The 24565-nt window shown below is 35.0% G+C and overlaps 1 protein-coding gene across 1 annotated transcript in view; it reads right to left on the bottom strand.

Annotated features, from left to right (window-relative positions):
* COL24A1 (collagen type XXIV alpha 1 chain) overlaps window positions 1–24565 on the bottom strand; it is a 404873-nt gene that overhangs the window by 324735 nt on the left and 55573 nt on the right. Inside the window, exons 7-8 of the mRNA XM_058439743.1 lie at window positions 20732–20785; window positions 17336–17389 (exon numbers count right to left, since the gene is read on the bottom strand). Coding sequence (XP_058295726.1) covers window positions 17336–17389; window positions 20732–20785 — 108 coding nt within the window. The remainder of the gene's footprint in view (window positions 1–17335; window positions 17390–20731; window positions 20786–24565) is intronic.

Raw genomic sequence — 24565 nt, 5'->3', positions numbered from 1 at the left:
AGCATCATAATGACAGGATCAAATTCACACATAACAATATTAACCTTAAATGTAAATGGGCTAAATGCCCCAATTAAAAGACACAGACTGGCAAATTGGATAAGGAGTCAAGACCCATCGGTGTGCTGTATTTAGGAGACAAATGTCACGTGCAAAGACACACACAGGCTCAAAATAAAGGGATAGAGGAATATTTACCTAGCAAATAGAAATCAAAAAAAGGAAGGGTTGCAATCCTAGTCTCTGATAAAACAGACTTTAAACCAACAAAGATCAAAAAAGACAAAGAAGGGCATTGCATAATGGTAAAGGGATCAATGCAAAAAAAGAGCTAACACTTCTAAATATACATGCACCCAATACAGGAGCACCCGGATTCATAAAGCAAGTTCTTAGAGACCTACAAAGAGACTTAGACTCCCACACAATAATAGTGGGAGACTTTAACACCCCACTGTCAATATTAGACAGATCAACATGACAGAAAATTAATAAGGATATTCAGGACTTGAACTCAGCTCTGGATCAAGCAGACCTAATAGACATCTACAGAACTCTCTACCCCAAATAAACAAAATCTACATTCTTCTCAGCACCACATCACACTTATTTTAAAATTGACCACATAATTGGAAGTAAAACACTCCTCAGCAAATGCAAAAGAACAGAAATCATAACAGTCTCTCAGACCACCGTGAAATCAAATTAAAACTCAGGATTAAGAAACTCACTCAAAACCACACAATTACATGGAAACTCAACAACCTGCTCCTGAATGACTACTGCGTAAATAACACAATTAAGGCAGAAATAAATAAGTTATTTGAAACCAGTGAGAACAAAGACACCATGTACCAGAATCTCTGGGACACAGCTAAAGCAGTGTTTAGAGGGAAATTTATAGCACTAAATGCTATAGGGAAAGATCTAAAATCAACAACCTAACCTCACAATTAAACGAACTAGAGATGCAAGAGCAAACAAATTCAAAAGCTAGCAGAAGACAAGAAATAACTAAGATCAGAGCAGAACTGAGGGAGATAGAGACATGAAAAACCCTTCAAAAAATCAACGAATCTAGGAGCTGGTTTTTTAAAAAAGATCAACAAAATAGATAGACCGATAGCCAGACTAATAAAGAAGAAAAGAGAGAAGAATCAAATAGACACAATAAAAAATGATAAAGGGGATATCACCACCGATCCCATGGAAATACAAACTACCATCAGAGAATACTATAAACACCTCTATGGAAGTAAACTAGAAAATCGAGAAGAAATTGATAAATTCCTGGACACATACACTCTCCCAAGACTAAACCAAGAAGCAGTCAAATCCCTGAATAGATCAATAACAAGTTCTGAAATTGAGGCAGTTATTAATAGCCTACCAACTAAAAAAAAAGCCCAGGACCAGATGGATTCACAGCTGAACTGTAACAGAGGTACAAAGAGGAGCTGGTACCATTCCTTCTGAAACTATTCCAAACAATAGAAAAAGAGGGACTCCTCCTTAACTCATTTTATGAGGCCAGCATCATCCTGATACCAAAACCCGGCAGAGACACAAGAATAAAAGAAAATTTCAGGCCAATATCCCTGATGAATATGGATGCAAAAATACTCAATAAAATACTTGCAAACCGAATCCAGCAGCACATCAAAAAGCTTATCCACCATGATCAAGTCAGCTTCCTCCCTAGGATGCAAGACTGGTTCAACATACACAAATCAATCAATGTAATCCATCACATAAACAGAACCAATGACAAAAACCACATGATTATCTGAATAGATGCAGAAAAGGCCTTCAATAAAATCCAACAGCCCTTCATGCTAAAAACTCTCAGTAAACTAGATATTTATGGAATGTATCTCAAATTAATAAGAGCTATTTATGACAAACCCACAGCCAATATCATACTGAATGGGTAAAAGCTGGAAGCATTCCCTTTGAAAACCAGCACAAAACAAGGATGCCCTCTCTCACTACTTCTATTCAACACAGTATTAGAAGTTCTGACCAGGGAAATCAGGCAAGAGAAAGAAATAAAGCATAATCAAATAGGAAGAGAGGAAGTTAAATTGCCTCTGCAGATGACATGATTGTATATTTAGAAAACCCCATCATCTCAGCCCCAAATCTCCTTAAGCTAATAAGCAGCTTCAGCAAAGTCTCAGGATACAAAATCAATGTGCAAAAATCCAAACTTTCCTATACACCAATAATAGACAAATAGAGAGCCAAATCATGAGTGAACTCCCATTCACAAATGCTACAAAGAGAATAAAATACATAGGAATACAACTTACAAGGGATGTGAAGGACCTCTTCAAGGAGAACTACAAACCACTGCTCAAGGAAATAAGAGACGACACAAATAAATGGAAAAACATTCCATGCTCATGGATAGGAAGAATCAATATCATGAAAATGGCCATACTGCCCAAAGTAATTTATAGATTCAATGCTATCTCCATCAAGCTATCATTGACTTTCTTCACAGAATTAGAAAAAACTACTTTAAATTTCATATGGAACCAAAAAAGAGCCCTATGGCCTAGACAATCCTAAGCAAAAAGAACAAAGCTGGAGGCATCATGCTACCTGACTTCAAACTATACTACAAGGCTACAGTAACCAAAACAGCATGGTACTGGTACCAAAACAGATATATATATATATATATATATATATACCAATGGAACAGAACAGAGGCCTCAGAAATAACACCATACATCTACAACCAGCTGATCTTTGATAAACCTGACAAAAACAAGAAATGGGGAAATGATTCCCTATTTAATAAATGGTGTTGGGAAAACTGGCTAGCCATATGCAGAAATCTGAAACTAGACCCCTTCCTTACACCTTATACAAAAATTAACTCAAGATGGATTACAGACTTAAATGTTAGACCTAAAACCATAAAAGTCCTAGAAGAAAACCTAGGCAATACCATTCAGGACATAGGCATGGGCAAAGACTTCATGACTAAAATACCAAAGGCAATGCCAACAAAAGCCAAAATTGACAAATAGGATATAATTAAACTAAAGAGTTCTGCACAGCAAAAGAAACTATCATCAGAGTGAACAGACAATCTACAGGACAGGAGAAAATTTTTGCAATCTATCCATCTGACAAAGGGCTAATATCCAGAATCTACAAGAAACTTAAACAAATTCACAAGAAAAAAAACAGACAACCCCATCAAAATGTGGGCAAAGGCTATGAACAGAGACTTCTCAAAAGAAGACATTTATGCGGCCAACACACATACGAAAAAAAGCTCATATGGTCATTAGAGAAATGCAAATCTAAACCACAATGAGATACCATCTCATGCCAGTTAGAATGGTGATCATTAAAAAGCCAAGAAATAACAGATGCTGGAGAGGATATGGAGAAACAGGAAAGCTTTTACACTGTTGGTTGGAGTGTAAATTAGTTCAACCATTGTGAAAGATAGTGTGGCAATTCCTCAAGGATCTAGAACCAGAAATACCATTTGACCCAGCAATCTCATTACTGGGTATATATCCAAAAGATTATGAATCATTCTACTATAAAGACACATGCACACATATGTTTATTGCAGCACTATTCACAATAGCAAAGCCTTGGAACCAACCCAAATACCCATCAATGATAGAATGGATAAAGAAAATGTGGCACATATACATCATGGAATAGTATGCAGCCATAAAAAAGATGAGTCCATGTTCTTTGCAGGGACATGGATGAAGCTGGAAACCATCATTCTTAGCAAACTAACACAGGAACAGAAAACAAAACACTGCATGTTCTCACTCATAAGTGGGAGCTGAACAATGAGAACACATGGACACAGGGAGGGGAACATCACACACCAGGGCCTGTGGGGGTTGGGGGGCTAGGGGAGGGCTAGCATTAGGAGAAATACCTAATGCAGATGACAGGTTGATGGGTGCAAACCACTATGGCACGTGTATACCTATGTAACAAACCTGCACATTCTGCACATGTATCCTAGAACTTAAAGTATAATTTTAAAAAAATTTAAAAAAGAAAACTGCAATCTCTGATAAATATTGATACAAAAATCCTCAACAAAATACTCATAAATTGAATTCAACAATACATTAAAAAGACGATTCATTATGACCAACTGGGATTTATCTCAGGGATGCAAGGATGATTCAACACATGCAAATCAATCACTGTGATATATCATATCAACAGAATGAAGGTCAAAAACCGTATTATCATTTCCATTAATGCTGAAAAGGCATTTGACAAGGTTCAACACCCCTTCTTGATAAAAAAAATACCCTCAAAAACTGGATATAAAAGGAATATACCTTTTCATAATAAAAGCCATATATGATAGACCCACAGCTAGTATCATTCTGAATGGGGAAATACTGAAAGCTTTTCCTATTAGATCTGGAACACGACAAGGATGCCCACTTTCTCCACTGTTATTCAACATAGTACTGAAAATCTTAACTAGAGCAATCAGACAACAGAAAAAAAATAACAGGCATCCAAATTGGAAAGGAAGAAGCTAAATTATCCTTGTTTGCAGATGACATGAAGTTATAGCTGGTAAAACCTAAAGATTCCACCAAAAAAACAAAACCTATTAGAACTGATAAACAAATTCAGTTAAGTGGTAGTATACAAAATCAACATACAAAAATCAGTAGCATTTCAATATGCCAACAATGAACAACTGGAAAAAGAAATTTAAAAAGCAATCCCATTTACAATAGCCACACATAAAATAAACTAGGAATTAACCAAATAAGTAAAAGATCTCTATAATAAAAACTATAAAACACTGATGAAAGAAATTGAAGAGGACACCAAAAAATGGAAAGATATTCCATGTTCATGAATTGGAAGAATCAGTATTTTTAAGATGTCCATACTGCCCAAAGTAATCTACAGATTCAATACAATCTGTATCAAAATACCAGTAATATTCTCCACAGAAATAGAAAAAAGCAATCCTAAAATTTATGTGGAACCACAAAAGACCCAGAATAGCCAAAGCTATCCTGAGCAAAGAGAACAAAACTGGATGAATCACATTACCTGATTTCAAATTATACTGCAGAGCTACAGTAACCAAAACAGCATGGTACCAACATAAAAACAGGCACACAGACAAAAGTAACAGAATAGAGAACCCAGAAATAAATCCACACACCTACAGTGAACTCATTTTCGACAAAGTTGCCAAGAACAGACATTGAGGAAAAGACACTCTTCAATAAATGATGCTGGGGAAACTGGATATCCATATGTAGAATAATGAAACTTGATCCCTATCTCTTGCCTTGTACAAAAATCAATTCAAAATAGATTAAAGACTTAAATCTAAAACCTCAAACTATGAAACTACTACAAGAAAATATTGGGGAACCTCTCCAGGACATTGGTCTGGGCAAAGATTTCTTCAATAATACCCCACAAGCACAGCCAGCCAAACCAAAAATGAACAAATGGGATTGCATCAAGTTAAAAAGTTTCTACACAGCAAAGGAAACAATCAACAAAGTGAAGAAACAACTCAGAAAATAGAAGAAAATATTTGCAAACTACGTATCTCATGAGAGACAAATAACTAGAATATACAAAGTGCTCAAACAACTCTATAGGAAAAAAAATCAAGTAATCCAATTAAAAATGGGCAAAAGATTTGAACAGATATTTTTCAAAATGAGACAAGGAAATGGTAAACAGGCATATAAAAAAGTGCTCAACATTATTGATCATCAAAGAAATGCAAATCCAAACTACAATCTTACCCCAGTTAAGATGGCTTATATCCAAAAGAATGCTGGCGAGGATGTGGAAAAAGGAGAACCCTCATACACTATTCATGGGAAGGTAAATTAGTACAACCATTATGGAAAACAGTTTGGAGGTTCCTCAAAAAAGTAAAAATAAAACTATCACTGGATTTAGCAATCCCACTACTGGGTATACCTCCAGAAGAAAAGAAATCAGTTTATCGAAGAGATATCTGCACTCCCATGTTTGTTGCAGCACTGTTCACAATAGCCAAGATTTGGAAGTGTCCTAAGTGTCCATCAGCAGATGAATGGATAAAAAAATGTGGTACATATACACAATGGAGTACTATTCAGCCATACAAAAAAGAATGAGATTCTGTCATTTGCAACAGCATGGATGGAACTGGAGGCCATTAGGTTAAGTGAAATAAGCCAGGCACAGAAAGACAAACATCACATGTTCTCACTTATCTGTGGGATCTAAATATCACAAAATTGAATTCATGGAGACAGGCAACGGAAGGATGGTTATTTGAGGCTGGGAGGGGAATAGGAGATCAGGCAGAGGTAGGGAAGGGAGCATAGTTAATGAGTACAAAAGAATAGTTACAAAGAATGAATAAGACCTAGTATTTGTTAGCACAACAGGGAAACTATAGTAAATAATAATTTAATTGTACAATTTAAAATAAATAAAGAGTATCATTGGATTGTTTGTAACACACAGGATAAATGTTTGCGAGGATGGATATCCAATTTTCCATGATGTGATTATTATGCATTGCAGCCTGTACCAAAATACGTCATGCACCCCATGAATATATACACTTACTATGTACCTACAAAATTAAATAATGAATAAATTGCCTCAGCAAGAATTCCAATAATAAATGAAACTTATAATCTAATTTTATATAGACTTCAATTTTAATAAATATGTTAACAAAAATTTGAGCCCTAAAAATATGTTATCAATGGGTGACCACATAGGACAAATAAAAAGACACAATTGAATCAAAATCAGAAATATTAGTGGTTACAAAAGAATCAGTTTCAAACTACTCCCGGTAATTAAGATTTGAATATATAAATAAAATGTTTAATCATAAGGAAAACAGTAGTATCATTTATTACATTTTATTACAAAGCAATCTTAATAACCAATGGGAAAATTTACAATTGTTCCATGACCTTTAAATATTTTTGTTAAAATGTTAAAAACTCTCTTACTGTTGGTTATAGTTGCACGGGGAAATAAAAAAATTATACTAGTATTAATTTAGCACAGTATAATTGAAAACATTAGAAATTAAGGCATCATTTACTTGAAAAAAATTATCAAAATTAGTTTGAAAGTGTTTGCCTTCTTGTTGTTGTCTAAATTATCATACTAAGCAAGCATATTTCCTGTGCCTTGGCAAACTGTCATACTCGCTTCTAAGTATGGATCAATTCCCAACATTTTATCCTTTGCACTTTCAATGTCATGAAATATTTCCAAGAGTTCTTCTAATGTGAATTTTTTTTTTTAAAGTGTCACTTCCTCTGGACCATCCTTGTCTATTCATCACAACTACTTTATTCATTTATGACTAAAAGTTCACCTGCAATAAATTTCCCTGGCTGCATATGTAGAATCTTATTTGTCAGCAGTGTCTCATGTCCAGTATTTCTTTTAAAATTCCTATGTTATCACTACTCCTTTATTTGCTGTTATTTCATCTTTGTTAGCTAATACTTCTTTTGATTATTCATCTGTGTAAAATATCACATGGATTTACCACTGCAAAACAAGGAAGCAACACAACTTTACTGTCTGTACATGATTGAGGAATCACCAACAGACGGAATGAAATGACTTGTTTGGTAATTGGTCATGATGCACTCCATTACTTATGTAGTGGTTTGTGGACTAAAGGGCCAGTAGCAAAGTCTGTACTTTATGTAGTTAATCATACTTAATATACTGTGGCAAATGAAATATGAATTGTGTTGTTTGGGAACTGATGCTATGTAATTAACTTGTGGTAACCAAAATATATGTATATTGGAACCACACAAAGTAAGGACTGCCTGAATATTTATATAACATTGAGAATTATTCTCAATGCCCTTATGTTATTAACTTTATATATCAATGGTTTGCTCCTTTTAACAGTTTCCTCTTCTCCAATTAAATGGGAAGAACTTATATTCATGGAGATAAAGACTTTTCCAACTTATGAGAAACTATTCCACATAGCACAAGGCAGCTTCTGTATAATCACCCCCACTCTCTATCATAAGCCTCCTTTCACAAACTTTTAGGTTTCAGAAAGGTAGAAGCATATCTCTCTCAAACTCACAAAAATGCTGAAGAAATTCTGGAGACTAGCAATCAGGCAGGAGAAGGAAATAAAGGGTATTCAATTAGGAAAAGAGGAAGTCAAATTGTCCCTGTTTGCAGATGACATGATTGTATATCTAGAAAACCCCATCGTCTCAGCCCAAAATCTCCTTAAGCTGATTAGCAACTTCAGCAAAGTCTCAGGATACAAAATCAATGTACAAAAATCACAAGCATTCTTGTACACCAATCACAGACAAACAGAGAGCCAAATCATGAGTGAACTCCCATTCACAATTGCTTCAAAGAGAATAAAATACCTAGGAATCCAACTTACAAGGGATGTGAAGGACCTCTTCAAGGAGAACTACAAACCACTGCTCAACGAAATAAAAGAGGATACAAACAAATGAAAGAACATTCCATGCTCATGGGTTGGAAGAATCAATATCGTGAAACTGGCCATACTGCCCAAGGTAATTTATAGATTCAATGCCATCCCCATCAAGCTACCAATGACTTTCTTCACAGAATTGGAAAAAACTACTTTGAAGTTCATATGGAACCAAAAAAGAGCCCGCATCGCCAAGTCAATCCTAAGCCAAAAGAACAAAGCTGGAGGCATCACGCTACCTGACTTCAAACTATACTACAAGGCTACAGTAACCAAAACAGCACGGTACTGGTACCACAACAGAGACATAGATCAATGGAACAGAACAGAGCCCTCAGAAATGATGCCGCATATCTACAACTATCTGATCTTTGACAAACCTGACAAAAACAAGAAATGGGGAAAGGATTCCCTATTTAATAAATGGTGCTGGGAAAACTGGCTAGCCATATGTAGAAAGCTGAAACTGGATCCCTTCCTTACACCTTATACAAAAATTAATTCAAGATGGATTAAAGACTTAAATGTTAGACCTAAAACCATTAAAATCCTACAAGAAAACCTAGGTAATACCATTCAGGACATAGGCGTGGACAAGGACTTCATGTCTAAAACACCAAAAGCAATGGCAACAAAAGCCAAAATTGACAAATGGGATCTAATTAAACTAAAGAGCTTCTGCACAGCAAAAGAAACTACCATCAGAGTGAACAGGCAACCTACAGAATGGGAGAAAATTTTTGCAAGCTACTCATCTGACAAAGGGCTAATATCCAGAATCTACAATGAACTCAAACAAATTTACAAGAAAAAAACAAACAACCCCATCAAAAAGTGGGTGAAGGACATGAACAGACACTTCTCAAAAGATGACATTTATGCAGCCAAAAAACACATGAAGAAATGCTCATCATCACTGGCCATCAGAGAAATGCAAATCAAAACCACAGTGAGATACCATCTCACACCAGTTAGAATGGCCATCATTAAAAAATCAGGAAACAACAGGTGCTGGAGAGGATGTGGAGAAATAGGAACACTTTTACACTGTTGGTGGGACTGTAAACTAGTTCAACCATTATGGAAGTCAGTGTGGTGATTCCTCAGGGATCTAGAACTAGAAATACCATTTGACCCAGCCATCCCATTACTGGGTATATACCCAAAGGACTATAAATCATGCTGCTATAAAGACACATGCACACGTATGTTTATTGCGGCACTATTCACAATAGCAAAGAGTTGGAACCAACCCAAATGTCCAACAACGATAGACTGGATTAAGAAAATGTGGCACATATACACCATGGAATACTGTGCAGCCATAAAAAATGATGAGTTCCTGTCCTTTGTAGGGACATAGATGAAACTGGAAAACATCATTCTCAGTAAACTATCGCAAGGACAAAAAACCAAACACCGCATGTTCTCACTCATAGGCGGGAATTGAACAATGAGAACTCATGGACGCAGGAAGGGGAACATCACACTCCGGGGACTGTTGTGGGTTGGGCGGAAGGGGGAGGGACAGCATTAGGAGATATACCTAATGCTAAATGACGAGTTAATGGGTGCAGTAAAACAACATGGCACGTGGATACATATGTAACAAACCTGCACATTGTGCACATGTACCCTAAACCTAAAGTATAATAATAAAAAATAAATAAATTTTAAAAAAAAGAAAAAAAAAAAGAAATTCTGGAGACTAAAGGATTTGCCTCTGGCACTCCCCTTCTTACAATCCTGTAGTACCTCTCTACTACATAATAATGTACTCTACATGCTTCAACATGGCCTATAAATCCCTTTATAATTTAGTCCTTCAATACTCCTCAAGCTTTATCTCTTGACACCTCCTCCCTCACACTTCATGATTCATAAACAAAGAAGTGCTTCCTACCTTTCAGCCTTTGCTTATGCATTATCTATGTGTAGATAGCATACTTGTCCACTAGGTGCAGTATCATTAGGATAACTTCTGCTCATCCTCAAGAATCATCTTAGATGTCACCTCTTCCCGATTTCTGTATCCATCCACCCCTCACCTCCAGGAAGTTTATGTGAATCTCCACTATGTACTATAATAATCCTTTCATATCTTCATAATCACACTTGCCATAGCATAATTTATTTATGTAATATATAAATATAATTTGTATATATTTATATAAATATATAAATATATGATAACATATTTATATACAAATATACTGTAATAATTTATATATTTACATAATATTAAAATATAATTTACATATTTATATAATATATAATAATTAATTTATTATAATACTTTAATGATTTACTTTTGTATAGGTTACCTATCCCTTGCCTGAAATGCTCGGGACCAGAGTGTTTTGGATTTTGAAATTTTTCAGATTTTGGAATATTTGCATTATACTACTTGAGCCTCCCAAATCTGAAAATCTGAAATCTTAAATGTTCCCAATGAGCCTTTCCTTTGAGCATCACGCGGACACTCAAAATAATTCAGATTTTGGAGCACTTCAGATTTCAAATTTTTAGATTTAGGATGCTCGGTCTGAAACTGTTTTCTTTTTTTTTTACATTCTTTTTTTTTTTTTTTAATTATACTTTAGGTTTTAGGGTACATGTGCACAATGTGCAGGTTTTTTTAAAGACAGTAAGCTGGCTGGGCACGGTGGCTCATGCCTGTAATCCCAGTACTCTGGGAGGCCAAGGTGGGCGAATCACGAGGTCAGGAGATCGAGACCATCCTGGCTAACACAGTGAAACCCCGTCTCCATTAAACATACAAAAAAATTAGCCACGGGTGGTGGCGGGCACCTGTAGTCCCAGCTACTCAGGAGGCTGAGGCAGGAGAATGGCGTGAACTCGGGAGGCGGAACTTGCAGTGAGCCGAGATCGTAGCACTGCACTCCAGCCTGGGTGACACAGCGAGACTCCGTCTCAAAAAAAATAAAAAAAAAAAAAAGCTACTTGAAGGCAGGAACTATATATATCATATATATAGTTGATATACATATCAACTCTATATCATATAAATAATATCATTTACATAATAGTGGTTTGCTGAACAAATTTCAGGACAAAAAGGTGTGACTAAAACAACTGCAGAATTTTAGGGTTAGTTACAGAATTTATCTGAGGAAGAAAACTGCTCTTTTGTTTGAGGCAACTTTCCTGGATCTTTTGCCTCTGTCTAGTCTCGGGAAGCTGAGGCAAAGGTGGACTAACCATCGCGCATAATCACGTAAAAGGCAACATCACTGAGTGATGAGTAACAGGTTAACTAGTTCTACTTAGCTAACCTAAAATAAAATGATGGGTGGTTGGAGCCAGAGGATCAGTGAAAATAAGACAGCAGAGAGGAAGTGGTGCTTTGAGAAGCAAGCAAGGTGAAGGAGCACAGTCAACTGAATTTAAGAGCAGCGTTATCATTCATTCACTCATAATATGCGCTTGTTACGTGCCAGACACTGAACTGCAATACCACAGTGAATGAAATGTAGTCCTTACATTACACTTAAGCAACTTATACCATATTTCCTAAATCCACATATTTTCCCTTAGCCACTGTTACTGCACTGTTGTCTAAAAGCCAACATTAAATTTTCTTTCTCTGCAATGTAATATCCTTATTCTACAAATTAGGTAATTACAACTCTCTAGTAAAGTTTGTCAAATATTACAGGACTCATGTCAGCAATGCCTTGAGGAATACAACAAAGGCCTCATGGTTTAACCAAAATAACCAGAGAAAACTATGGCAAAATTGAGAAATAGTGATAAAATAGGATGGTATAGTTATTTTAAAAAGAATCCCTAAGCAAGAACTCAGAACAAGATGAAAATCAACAATCAAAATAATGTAAGCACTTTTTGGGGTAAGATCATAAAATTCCTAATGTTCTAAGAATGGAGATTTTAATGATTTTTTTTAAAAACATTAAATAAAAGAATAATCCCAGATAGCTGGAGAACTTTGGGAGACTTAAATTATAGGATGAATACAACACAAACCTCTCTATTCTGCCCACCTTCTCACTTAGAACATACTTCCCTCAGGCATACAACAGATTCGTGCCAATGTTAGTCCCAAATTTCTCACAATATTGACTTGCTAATCTCTTTTAAGTAGTACTTGGCTTTTTCTTTGGTGCCATCGATCCCTAGTACCTCTCAACTAGCTCTCATATAGAAAAACAGTATGATAGATGAATTCTTGAAATACTAAATCACAGATAACAGCTTATTCTGAGGACAAAGAAATATTTTAAAAGACTTCCAGAAACTGAAATACTTTTAGCCAAATGAACTTGTCATGAATGTTGGAATTTCAATCATATGAGCCAGACTGAGGGAAATATGTTTGGACACAGGGAAGTTTTCAAAGTCCGCAAAACTACGCCACTTTGGCAACCACTGGCTTGCCTGTTGGGGAGTTCAGCACTGTGATACCTTGTTCTCAGCTTCCCCTACCATTAGTGGGAATGGCAGATTGCAGAGATGGTAACATTGGTGGCAGCACAACCCCCAAGCAGCAGCATTTGTATTAGACTCAGTACCACACTTGAATTGGAAAGCAACTCAAAGTAAAACACAGCTCTGCAGATTTTTATAGGAATAATAAGCCAGTGAGAGATGATCTACAGAGCTGGCTATAGAACAGTAGAATTCTCCATTATCTTTCTTCAGGCACCGATTTTTATGCCAACTCTGATTTTTTTGTCATTATGCTTATCTATATTCAGTATTAACATAGCTCCTTAGTACTATCCTTGCTTTAAAAAGTTTATGAAGAGCTGCATACTTTTGGGGTGACTGATTAAGTCACAGTGCATTCCACTTGATGCTTTTGGTTCTTTATTCCTGTCCAACTTTATACAGATATTTACTGTGTACCTCCTATGCAATGAAAAAATTCTTTTAAAAAATAATTGAACAAATTCTCTCAAAATAAAATAAAAATTCACACTGATTAATAATTATCACTAAACTGAGAGGATTTTCCAATATTCAGAAAAATATTGTTTATAAAATATATTATTTATAAAAATCTGTTTTAAAATGTGTGCACCGTATTTCACAACTGCTCTGAGTTGTGGTAAGAGGTGCTTAACTACTTCAATATGGCTTATCTTCTTGAACTTAGAAAAACTGTTTCGATTGATTGGATTTCTAATGTTCTTATAATTATAAATAAAAGGCTTCACATTCTAATATAGCAACTGATTGGCTATATTAAAAAACTTAAAAATCTATCTTGATTCCAAACGCAGAATTAGGACTCTTGTCTTCCATCCAACCAGGCATGCACTCTGGATCAAACTTACCTGCTTTTTGGCAAAAATTCAGACACTCAGTAAGAAGTAAAAATATACTTCAGTTCCTAGTAAAATAAGAGTTACATGAAGGTGGCTTAGTTAAGGCAATATAACCAGTCAATCTAGGGAAAACATATTGCTTGTTAAAAATGTTAATACTGGTTTCAAAAAATGGGAATGGATGGATAAAAGGGGAAAAAGAAAGAAGCAAACCAAAAAATCTATTAAAGACTGAAGAGAATACTGCTGCTAATTTGCTTGCCTTCTCTATCTCAATTTCACTTTCAGTTTTCAAGACTTTTTTTTTTACATTAATCTTCTATTTATTTACCTCAACAGTTTTTATGAGTTGTTAGTGTATTTCACATAACTTTCTTGCAGACATTTTAGCTTTAAGGATTACTTGAGTATGGTTTATATTAGAAAAATTTTAATATTTACAGGTACTTTCCAGAGAAAAAGAAAAATGAAGTCATTGTTATCTGTCATCCAAAACTATATTTGTTCCCTTGGCTTTCATGAAAACCAGTATTTTACTTCCTCTTGCAACATGCTAGAGGTAGACAGATGTACTTAAATACCACTGTCTAACAAATATTGAATTAACATGCTTCCGGCCAGAGTAATAGACCCATAGCCCCAAACCCAGCTCCAAGTTGGCTGACCTACCATGTGCATGCACATGCCCCTGACCTCAGAAACAGCGTGGCAAGCCCACCCCTGACAAAGCCTCACCACCACCACCAGAAACTCTCTCAGCCTAGGCCACTGAGACAATCATAAATGTCACCAGCATGGATTACAACTGAAGAAACTACATGGAGACTACATTACTGTGTTCACCTAGAACCAAAGCCAATATATCCCACCAAAACAACACCCCAAGACTCATTCATATGAATAAGTCTTTCCCTAGGAAACCTACTCCATAAAATTAGAAAAGGTAATTTTTCCACCAGATGTGTAGAAATCATTGTAGGAACACATCAAACATGAAAAAGCAATGAAACATCAAACCTCCAAAGGAACAGAATAATTCTCCAGTAACAGGCATCAATCATAAGGAAATATTGTATATTCATATTAAAGTAAAACATACCATAAGGAGTATGATACAAACTTGTCCCAAGCCGGCAAGGTGGAGAATTAGTTTAGGCTTAAATTGAGCCATTATATCCTTTTCCTAGTTATACCTGTTTTTCAAAAATCTATATAGTTTCCATTAATAGAGACACTCTGAAACGGGGGAAAATATTCCAAGAAATATTACAAAATAATCTCAAATATTTCAACGCTATTCTGAACTACTGTCAAATCACAGTGAACCAGGGATTCTTCCTTTATCAGAAAGTAAGTCACTTTCTAAATACTTTCAATTAAACCTTATCTCAATAAGATCCTGCAATAGCTCTTAATTGATAATACACCAAGATCCCTGACTTCTATCGGGTCTATTTCTATCAGCTAATACTAAAAGCCAGATTGAAAGGTTTTTAAAAAATCATATAAGAGAAACAAGAAATCTGTGAAAGATATTCAATTCATGGCCTAGTATGTTTAAAATAATGCTGTTATATGACTTTACTAGAAAAAAAGAATTCAAAATAATGTTACATAGACCAAAAAGAATATATTCTTACTATTTTAAAATACTGATGGGCCATATAACATGTACACAGGTCTCTGAAAGTTAGTAATTCTGCTTTAAACAAGTACAACTTCAAAGTTAAAATGATAATCTGCTCTAATGGTTAAAATCAAAGTATTTTTTGTCTATGAATAATATTTACTCCCAGAGACTGCATGTTACATACTCTTCTATAGAAAAACTACTCAACATTTATTTAGTGTGTCCCTTTCTGGAGTGCTAATTTCATGAACCACAGATATCATTTAACTACAGAAAGTAATGAGTAGTTTATTCTTCTGTCATATACAGTGTCACTGCGTAGGATGCAATAACTGTATATTTAATATCAACTAAAGTAATTGAGATCATATCCACATTATGAGGTCTTCTTTGTTTGATGATATATGTCAGTAGAATCTCCTGAGAGATATGAGTAGTCAGATGTATACTAAGTAGCATTAAATAAACAGGTTCATGACTGTATATCAAGATCAATTCTGTCAGAAATGATCACTCTGCAGTTTCATGTCTCCTTGGGGGGCAACCAACAATCCTTGGGGGGCAACCAACAATCTCAAGGGAATTACCAGATTCTAACTAAGGTCTAGGATGAAGAGTAGTCTGAAGGACATTAAAATAATGGTGTGGTCATTCAAGATAAAATACTCTCATGAGTACTTTTTCATTATTTTACAATTTAGCCCTATAGCAGGGGTTATGAAGGAAAGCAAAAGAGGCCAGGATTATTTCCAAAACCAGATAAATAGCTGATGGTTTACATTTATTAAGGGCTGACAATTTATGTGACACGGTGTTGCAAGGATTATCTCATTCTATCTTCCCCCAAACTCCCTATGAAGTGGATAGTATTATCTTCACAACTTACAAATGAGGTAACTGAAGCTTAGAAGTTAAGCAACCTGCCCAAAGTTGATGGAACCTACAAAATGGCAGTTGGGGCTTGAACGAAGCAACCAGGGCCTGAATACCACTTGCAACCTAAGTCTCCCAATAGGAAAGGGATATGGAACACTAAGACAACAACACAGCTCATTATTGTATGTATTTAGATATCCATATCAAGTCAAATACTACCCTACAATATTTTGGTGCTCTTAACACCTTAAGAAGAAATTTTTTATTTTCCTCATTCCCTGCAGAAAATCAATAACTTAGTGTTTGGGAAAAAACAAGCTGACCAGATAGTATAACTTCTTCTGTTAATCCAGGAAACTACAAAATATATTTTATAAAATAATTATTGCAACTGTGTCAGTACTCCTTTCTACCTCACAAAAAGCTTAGTCATATGAACACAACTACTGTTTTTCACTAGCTATCCCCAATCCTCACTTCACTTCCATCCTACCCTTCAAGCCTCACATCTGTATATACCTCAAGACAGAGATTATTATTTCCCAGTAAAATGAAAACCCCTTAACAAATTCATACGTATTACCTATAAGCAAGTAAACCTCAATTTGGGCATACAAAAGTCATAAAGTGACTTCAAGGTCTCAGAAGTAGGTCATTTCCCTAATATAGTTTTCAAAAGGAAAGCTTCAATATTCTATCACTGACTGACTTTCTCTTGCATGTGAATTCTGTGCCCATTATTAATTGAAGGGTCTTCTTTTATTTTTCATAAGATTCTGCCTTTTGTGGGCACCACTTTCCGGGATGATAATGGCATCCTAATTTTCTTTTGCTGAGAAAAGGAATTTTAAAACATTAGTTTTAGGGTCAACTTCAAAATGAGATCATAGTCACTGAAGACCTCCAAGATCCATATATCATCCAATTATGTTTCAGAACAAGGATCCCTGAAGAAAAAGACAAAAAAAAAAAAAGAAAGGAAGAAAGAAAAGAAGTAAAATTCCATCTTACCTTATCACCTTGCATACCAGGGGGGCCCATTAATCCAGAAAGGCCTTGATCACCCTATAAACAAAATACAGAATTTAATGTCATGAAAGAGAATTGAAAATTAGAATTCTCTTGAAAATTAAAGCTCCTTTTAATTTTGGACATCAGCTCTTACTACAATCATTTCCAATCTTCACAATCTTTGAGCCCGTTTCTGAGGCTTCCTGCCCTTCCTTATATCTTCCAGGGCTTAATAACTGGACTATATTTTTCCACCTCCATATCCTTGCTCCATTTTCTCTGATGTTCTTTTCTGTAATAATGCCCTTGCTGTCAAACTTCGCCTCAGTCCAAGGTCTACTATGTTTGAAAAATTGAAAGTAGGGCTGGGCGCGGCGGCCCACGCCTGTAATCCTAGCACTTTGGAAGGCCGAGACAGGTGGATTGCTTGAGGCCAGGAGTTCAAAACCAGCCTGGCCAACATGGTGAAACCTGTCTCTACCAAAAATACAAAAAACTAGCCGGGCATGGTGGCGGGCACCTGTAATCCCAGCTACTCAGGAGGCTGAGGCAGGAGAATCACTTGAACCTGGGAGGCGGAGGTTGCAGTGAGCCAAGATCTCGCCACTGCACTCCAGCCTGGGCAACAAGAGTGAAACTCTGTCTCTGTCTCAGACAAAAAAAAAAAAAAAACAAAATTGAAAGCAGTTTCCTTAAAAAATCTACAAGTGCATTGTGAAACAGCTGTTGAGGTGTCACCCCTACTCTGTTTCTGTGAGGACCTGCAGCCTGGTAGGTCTCCCAGAGAGAATCTCACGGGCTGTGGCGGGACCAGCTAGGTTCATGTGACGCACAGGAGGCACTTCCGCTTCCGGAGCTGAGCTGGTGCCTTGCATCCTGCGTGCCAGCTCCACAGAACGTCCCTCACCCAGGAGTAACGAGCGAAAATAGATTGGGAAGTCCATCATGTGCTTGGCTTGAACAGACTAGGCGTTACTGATTAGCGCTACCTTTTTTACATTTATTACTCTGATAGAAGGAAGATAAAACTGCACGAGGAAAGAGGAGACTAGAGGCTGGTCCTCTTCCACTAGCTTTGGACGTGAAGGAATCATTTAATTTCTCCTCAGATTCCTCCTCTGGAAAATGAGATTGATAATGATGATGGTGATGATGATGATGTCAATGTCATCTCACCTGTCTTATGGGAAAGGAAAAACTTACACCATTTAAAAATGATCTATGCATGCTCTTTTTAAGCTCCCAAAGGGCTTAAAACCTTGTGTATGATCTATTACAGATGTTACTTAGTGGGTGTTACATGGTGAAGTACTTTATTTTTCTCTTTCACCATTGACCATATATTTATTGTTAAAAATGGCTAAATGGGCCGGGCGCGGTGGCTCACGCTTTTAATCCCAGCACTTTGGGAGGCCGAGGCGGGCGGATCACGAGGTCAGGAGATCGAGACCACGGTGAAACCCCGTCTCTACTAAAAATACAAAAAATTAGCCGGGCATAGTGGCAGGCGCCTGTAGTCTCAGCTACTCGGAGAGGCTGAGGCAGGAGAATGGCGTGAACCCGGGAGGCGGAGCTTGCAGTGAGCCGAGATCGCACCACTGCACTCCAGCCTGGGCGACAGAGCAAGACTCCGTCTCAAAAAAAAAAAAAAAAAAAAAAAATGGCTAAATGGTTAAAATAAAATTGTTTGCCAATCCCCTTCTACTTCCATGAAGTTAATGTTTGTATTTTATTTGTGTTCAGATTTATGTGTATAACCAGTTTCCTTTTTCCTCAGTATATTTGAATCCAATTTAATGTAAGTACAATTTCTAAGAGATCATTTTTAAATTTTACCATTTTAGGAATACCCCTATTAATTTTAAAAGTTGGATTTTACTAAAGCTTTATGGCAATATACTATTAAATTTTATATCTTACTATGTTTCTGTTACAGTTTTAACTACAGTTAGTATATAAGTAACTCAAAAAGTAAAAAAAGACTAACATGCTTCCAAGTCTGAACTCCCATATTGAATCACCCTATATTTTGCTCAGAGAAGCCACAGGGAAAGATAAAACCAAGCATTTGATATAAATATGAATGTTTAATCTAGGGGTTTTACTTAATATAGTCACCAAAACTGAGTGGGCCTCTAATTTCTAAATTTTAAGTGAAGAAATCAAATATATTATATTTATATATTTTAAAATATGGCACTTGTGTTTCTCATATTGCAGAATTTTGTCCTTGCAATAATTAAGACAGTAATGAAAATACTATGTTTATAATAATAATCTATTCCAAGTTATTTGGACTCAGTGAACTCAGTTCCACCACAATAATAAAACTACTAAAATTTTAGATTTAAAAAACGATGAGTATGTACTCCTAAAATATGTGTAACTATTGTATACCAGTAAAAAATTTAAAAACAAAATAAAATAATTTTTTGAGTATTTACTCTTTCATATAGTATCTGTAGAGTAATTATGTTTTTTTTTAAGTTTACAATTGTTTCTGTAAGCCAATAAAAAGATCAGATTTCAAACTTTATGATAGTTTCTGTAGGCCAATAAGATCAGATCGATTTTGTAACCACCAAAATTGTTCAGGGATTTTTAAAGTTTGTGAACGTATACTACATAAACAAACACATCCCGTAATTATATTACATTTATAAAGTGCCTGTCTAAACAAAACTTCCCAGATGTCCTCCTAAGACTCCATTTGTATTTATCCTCACTAGAAAACAGTATCCTTCTCCCAATAAAGTTTTTGTAGTTATCTTTGCTTTAAAACTAGTTTTTACTAAAATATGTATATGTTTGTATTGGCAGCATTATGATGAAATGAAAAGCATACTGGATGAGAAGTCCAAAAATTTGGATATATCATCAACTCTGCCATTTACTGTCCATGTGATAAGTCAGTTAAAATCTATGAATTCTGTTTTCTCAATGGGAAAACAAGATAATGGTGACTGCTTCTCTCACAGAGATTACCATGGTACTTAACCATCATAAAGTATGTGAAACTATTCTAAAAACATGTAAATTGGCATTACAATTTATATATGATTGTGTGCATATGTATCAACAGCAAAATCTTTGCAGTTAGGACCACATCCTGTTGTAATTTTTACCCCATCCACCCCCTCATTGGCAGATAGTACAGTGGCAGGCCACAGTAGACCTTTAATAAAAGTAATGTTAAGACTTAAATAAATAAGTGAAACTGGTGATAAAATTTACTTAATTCTTCAAATAGTTCTTCCTTCATTAAAATCCAATAATTAATTCTCATGTTTTTTTTTCCTGTCTGATACAGTAAAATCTGCATTTTAAAATGTTTAAAATTATTTTAAAATGCTTGAAATACATTACCATAATTTCATTTCATGGTCAAATAATTACCTTTTCTCCAGGAACAGCTTGACCTGGGGAAAATCCTGGATCTCCTTTGGGGCCCTAAATAAAATAGTTATAAAACAGTTGGTGAAGCATAAGTTGCACATAATGTGTCATATATCTTCAGGTATTTATTATCAGATGTTATATACATTATATGGTGTTAAATAAAATAATTTTACATTGAGATAGGCATTATTTCATTTTTCAATGTATATTTTTCTTAGCCTTATTTTTAAGTGATGAGAAGATTCATAAAAATTCTCTAGACATAGTTGATTTCTTAATCTAATTAATTTAAAGTTATACTACTATTGAAACATTTTTCTTGAAGGACCTAGGTAAAGATTTATTATTTTTTCCATTTTTGTGACATATTAAGTTGTTATTCCTATTTTAGCATTGAAAGACTATCACTTTAGTAAAAGAAAACTGTTTATAATAATCCTTAAAATTCTAAGATATCATTCCAAGTTTAAATATTTTCCAAAATATTACAATGCACATGTATTTCTTTTATTATTATGAAAAATGAATATAAAAAAGATACCTCTAATCCACAAAATTCTTTTTATTCTGTTATAAAATTAGATACGTTTCACAGTCTGGGGATCTTTATCTTTTACATTTCAAGATAAATATGACATTAGGTTTCAGCTAAAGCTTTTGGGTACAATATTAAAATATTTTTATGATGCATAGTACCAAAGTCACTCTTTTTCAAACAATTTGTCATATCTCAAAATATAGGGGCCACAATGGAGATTCTTTTAAATTCAAATTCTGATTTTATTACCATTTTCAACTAAGAATAAATAATTCTCCTTCCCAGATACTTCTAAATACTATTTTCACTGGGAAATAGTCATGTCTTTTTTTACATATTCAGGGATGCTTTTAAATGACACTTAAGCTGACTGATGAAAGATGGAATACCAAAAGAAAAGTCCTGCGTGTCCCCCAGTAAGTATTTTCATTTTACAAATTAGAAATGAACCCTTACTGGCAGAGTCCTATATTCTATAGTCAAAGAAAAATTCTACATGGTGTAAGGAAGGGGGGTCCAGTTTTAATGTTCTGCATATGGCTAGCCAGTTATCCCAGCACCACTTATTGAATAGGGAATCCTTTCCCCTTTGCTCGCTTTTGTCAGGTTTTTCGAAGATCAGATAGTTGTAGGTGTGCAGTCTTATTTCTGTGTTCTCTATTCTATTCCACTGGTCTATGTGTCTGTGGATTAAAGACTTAAATGTAAAACCCAAAACTATAAAAACCATGGAAAACAACCTAGGCAATATGATTTAGTACGTAGGCACAGGCAAAGATTTCATGATGAAGACACCAAAGGCAATCGTAAAAAAACAAAAATTGACAAATGGGATCTAATTAAACCAAAGAGCTTCTGCACAGAAAAAGAAACTATCAACAGTGTAAACAAACAACCTACAGAATGGGAGAACATTTTTGCAAACTATGCATCCAACAAAGGTCAAATACCCAGCATGTATAGGAACTTAAACAAATTTACAAGAAAAATACAAACAACCCTATTAAAAAGTGTGCGAGGGATATGAAAAGAAACTTTTCAAAAGAGGACATACATGCAGCCAACAAGCATATGAAAAAAATCTCAACATTACTAATCATTAGAGAAATGCAATTCAAAACCACAATGAGATACCATCTCACACCAGACAGAATGGCTGTTTTGAAAAAGTCAAAAAATAACAGATGCTGGTAACGTTGCAGAGAAAAAGAAATGCTTATACACTGTTGGTGGGAGTATAAATTAGTTCACCCATTGTGGAAGAGAGTGTGGCTATTCCTCAAAGACCTAGAGACAGAAATACCATTCGACTCAGCAATCCCATTACTGGGTATATACCCAAAGGAATAGAAATCATTCTGTTATAAAGACAAATGCATGCATATATTCATTGCAGCGCTATTCACAATAGAAATGACATGAAATCAACCTAAATGCCCATCAATGATAGACTGGATAAAGAAAATGTGGTACTGTATATACACCATGGAATACTATGCAGCCATAAAAAAGAATGAGATCATGTCCTTTATAGGGACATGGATGGAGCTAGAAATCATTATCCTTAACATACTCACACAGGAACAGAAAACCAAATACCACATATTCTCACTTATAAGTGAAAGCTAAATGATGAGAACACATGGACACAGAGAGGGGAACAACAGACATGGGGTGGGAGGTGGGAGAGGATCAGGAAAAATAACTAATGGGAACTAGGCTCAATACCTGGGTGATGAAATAATCTGTACAAGAAACCCCTAATGACACAACATTACTTATGTAACAAACTTGCACATGGACCCCTGAACTCAAAAAAAATTTTTTTTCTATAAGGAAAGTTTGTCTTCTAGGTTGACCTCTTTTTTATCATAGCCATCACTGTTTGCTCCACTATCAAGGCTACAATTTTAGGTCATTGGTTACAAGGTTATGAAACCTAAGAAATGGCTTTGGTGATATCTTAATATTTAAAAACTTATCATCAAAAAACGTAATATACTTAGAATTTATAAAAGTAATTAGAGTTTATCTAGTAAAACATAGTTTGTAGATAAAAGAAGCAATAAAGCCCAGAAGAATTAATTGACTTGCTAAGGATTACTTAGGAAAATATTGGCAAACAAGGTCCATTTTCTTTCTTGTATCACAATGCCTATTAAAAATCTTATCTATTGGTTTTGATATATTTTAATCTTTTATTATAAAAGCTAAATAGTTGATTCAAGGCTATAACTTACAAAGATTTTTAAAATAAGAAATGATAGCCCTTGAAAAGTTTAAATATAATAAAACCCTTTGTGGCCAATGTTTTTATTATAAATATCATGTTAAAAATTCTTATGTTTAGATCCTGTTTGAATTTTCTATCATCTGTCAGCTTTCTTAATATCATCAAATAATTTAATGTTTAATCTCCACTTTAAAAATTGATAGAGTGGGCAAAAGTAATCAATTGAACAATAAAAATTAGATTTTAAAGGGTACTTTTTCTTATTCACATGTTTTATACATCTGGGCAACACATCTGACACATATATGTCAAATTTCTCTTTGTTCTACACAAATATGATTGAGTTAATTGATCAACTCATGTTTTAGAATGGGAATTTCAAGTCAGTGTGGAGGAAATGCTCTTAACTTGGCTAGTTGTAGGTTGATCCTTCCTAATATAAAATGCATGCAGTGAAGACTATTGAATAATGCCAACTTTATCTAAAATGTCAAGGAAGTAGTGCATACTTCTCTGCATTGAAGGAGAAAACTCCAAAATTTCTTATTTTCTCCCTCATTTTGTATCAACTGTTGGACTCTTGACACACTTTTCATCTCACTTGATTAGTTTTTTAAATCCCCTTTGGAATTATATAAAATACAAATTCATTAATTAATCATAACCGACTCTGAACCTCAGTACCGACTTCCACTTACTTCTGCATGACTTTTATTAAAGGAAATATATATCCTTTTGACCATGAGTAAGAGGAAAAGGAAATTGCTTATTCTTTGTTACTCAAAGTTCTAACTATCCCACTGATCTGCTAGAGTTTAAAATCATTTTTTATCAGAGTAAGTCTTTTAGACCATTATTGAATCTCCAGAGGGCCCTCGGTCTAGGGAGGGAAACTCCCCAAGTAGTATAGGACCCATTAACATGTTAGAACAGATTTATCTTAGATTAGCGTCTGCTCAATATAATTGAAAGAGCCTTGGGATTTGGAGTGAAAAAAACAAACAATTCATTTAATCTCTCAATTTGAGATTTCTCCCCTGTAAACTCGGATTAATAATAA

This window comes from Hylobates moloch, unplaced genomic scaffold (genome assembly GCF_009828535.3).
Source record: "Hylobates moloch isolate HMO894 unplaced genomic scaffold, HMol_V3 SCAFFOLD_5, whole genome shotgun sequence".
Classification (NCBI taxonomy): domain Eukaryota; kingdom Metazoa; phylum Chordata; class Mammalia; order Primates; family Hylobatidae; genus Hylobates; species Hylobates moloch.
This window is presented reverse-complemented; position numbering and strand designations above follow the sequence as displayed.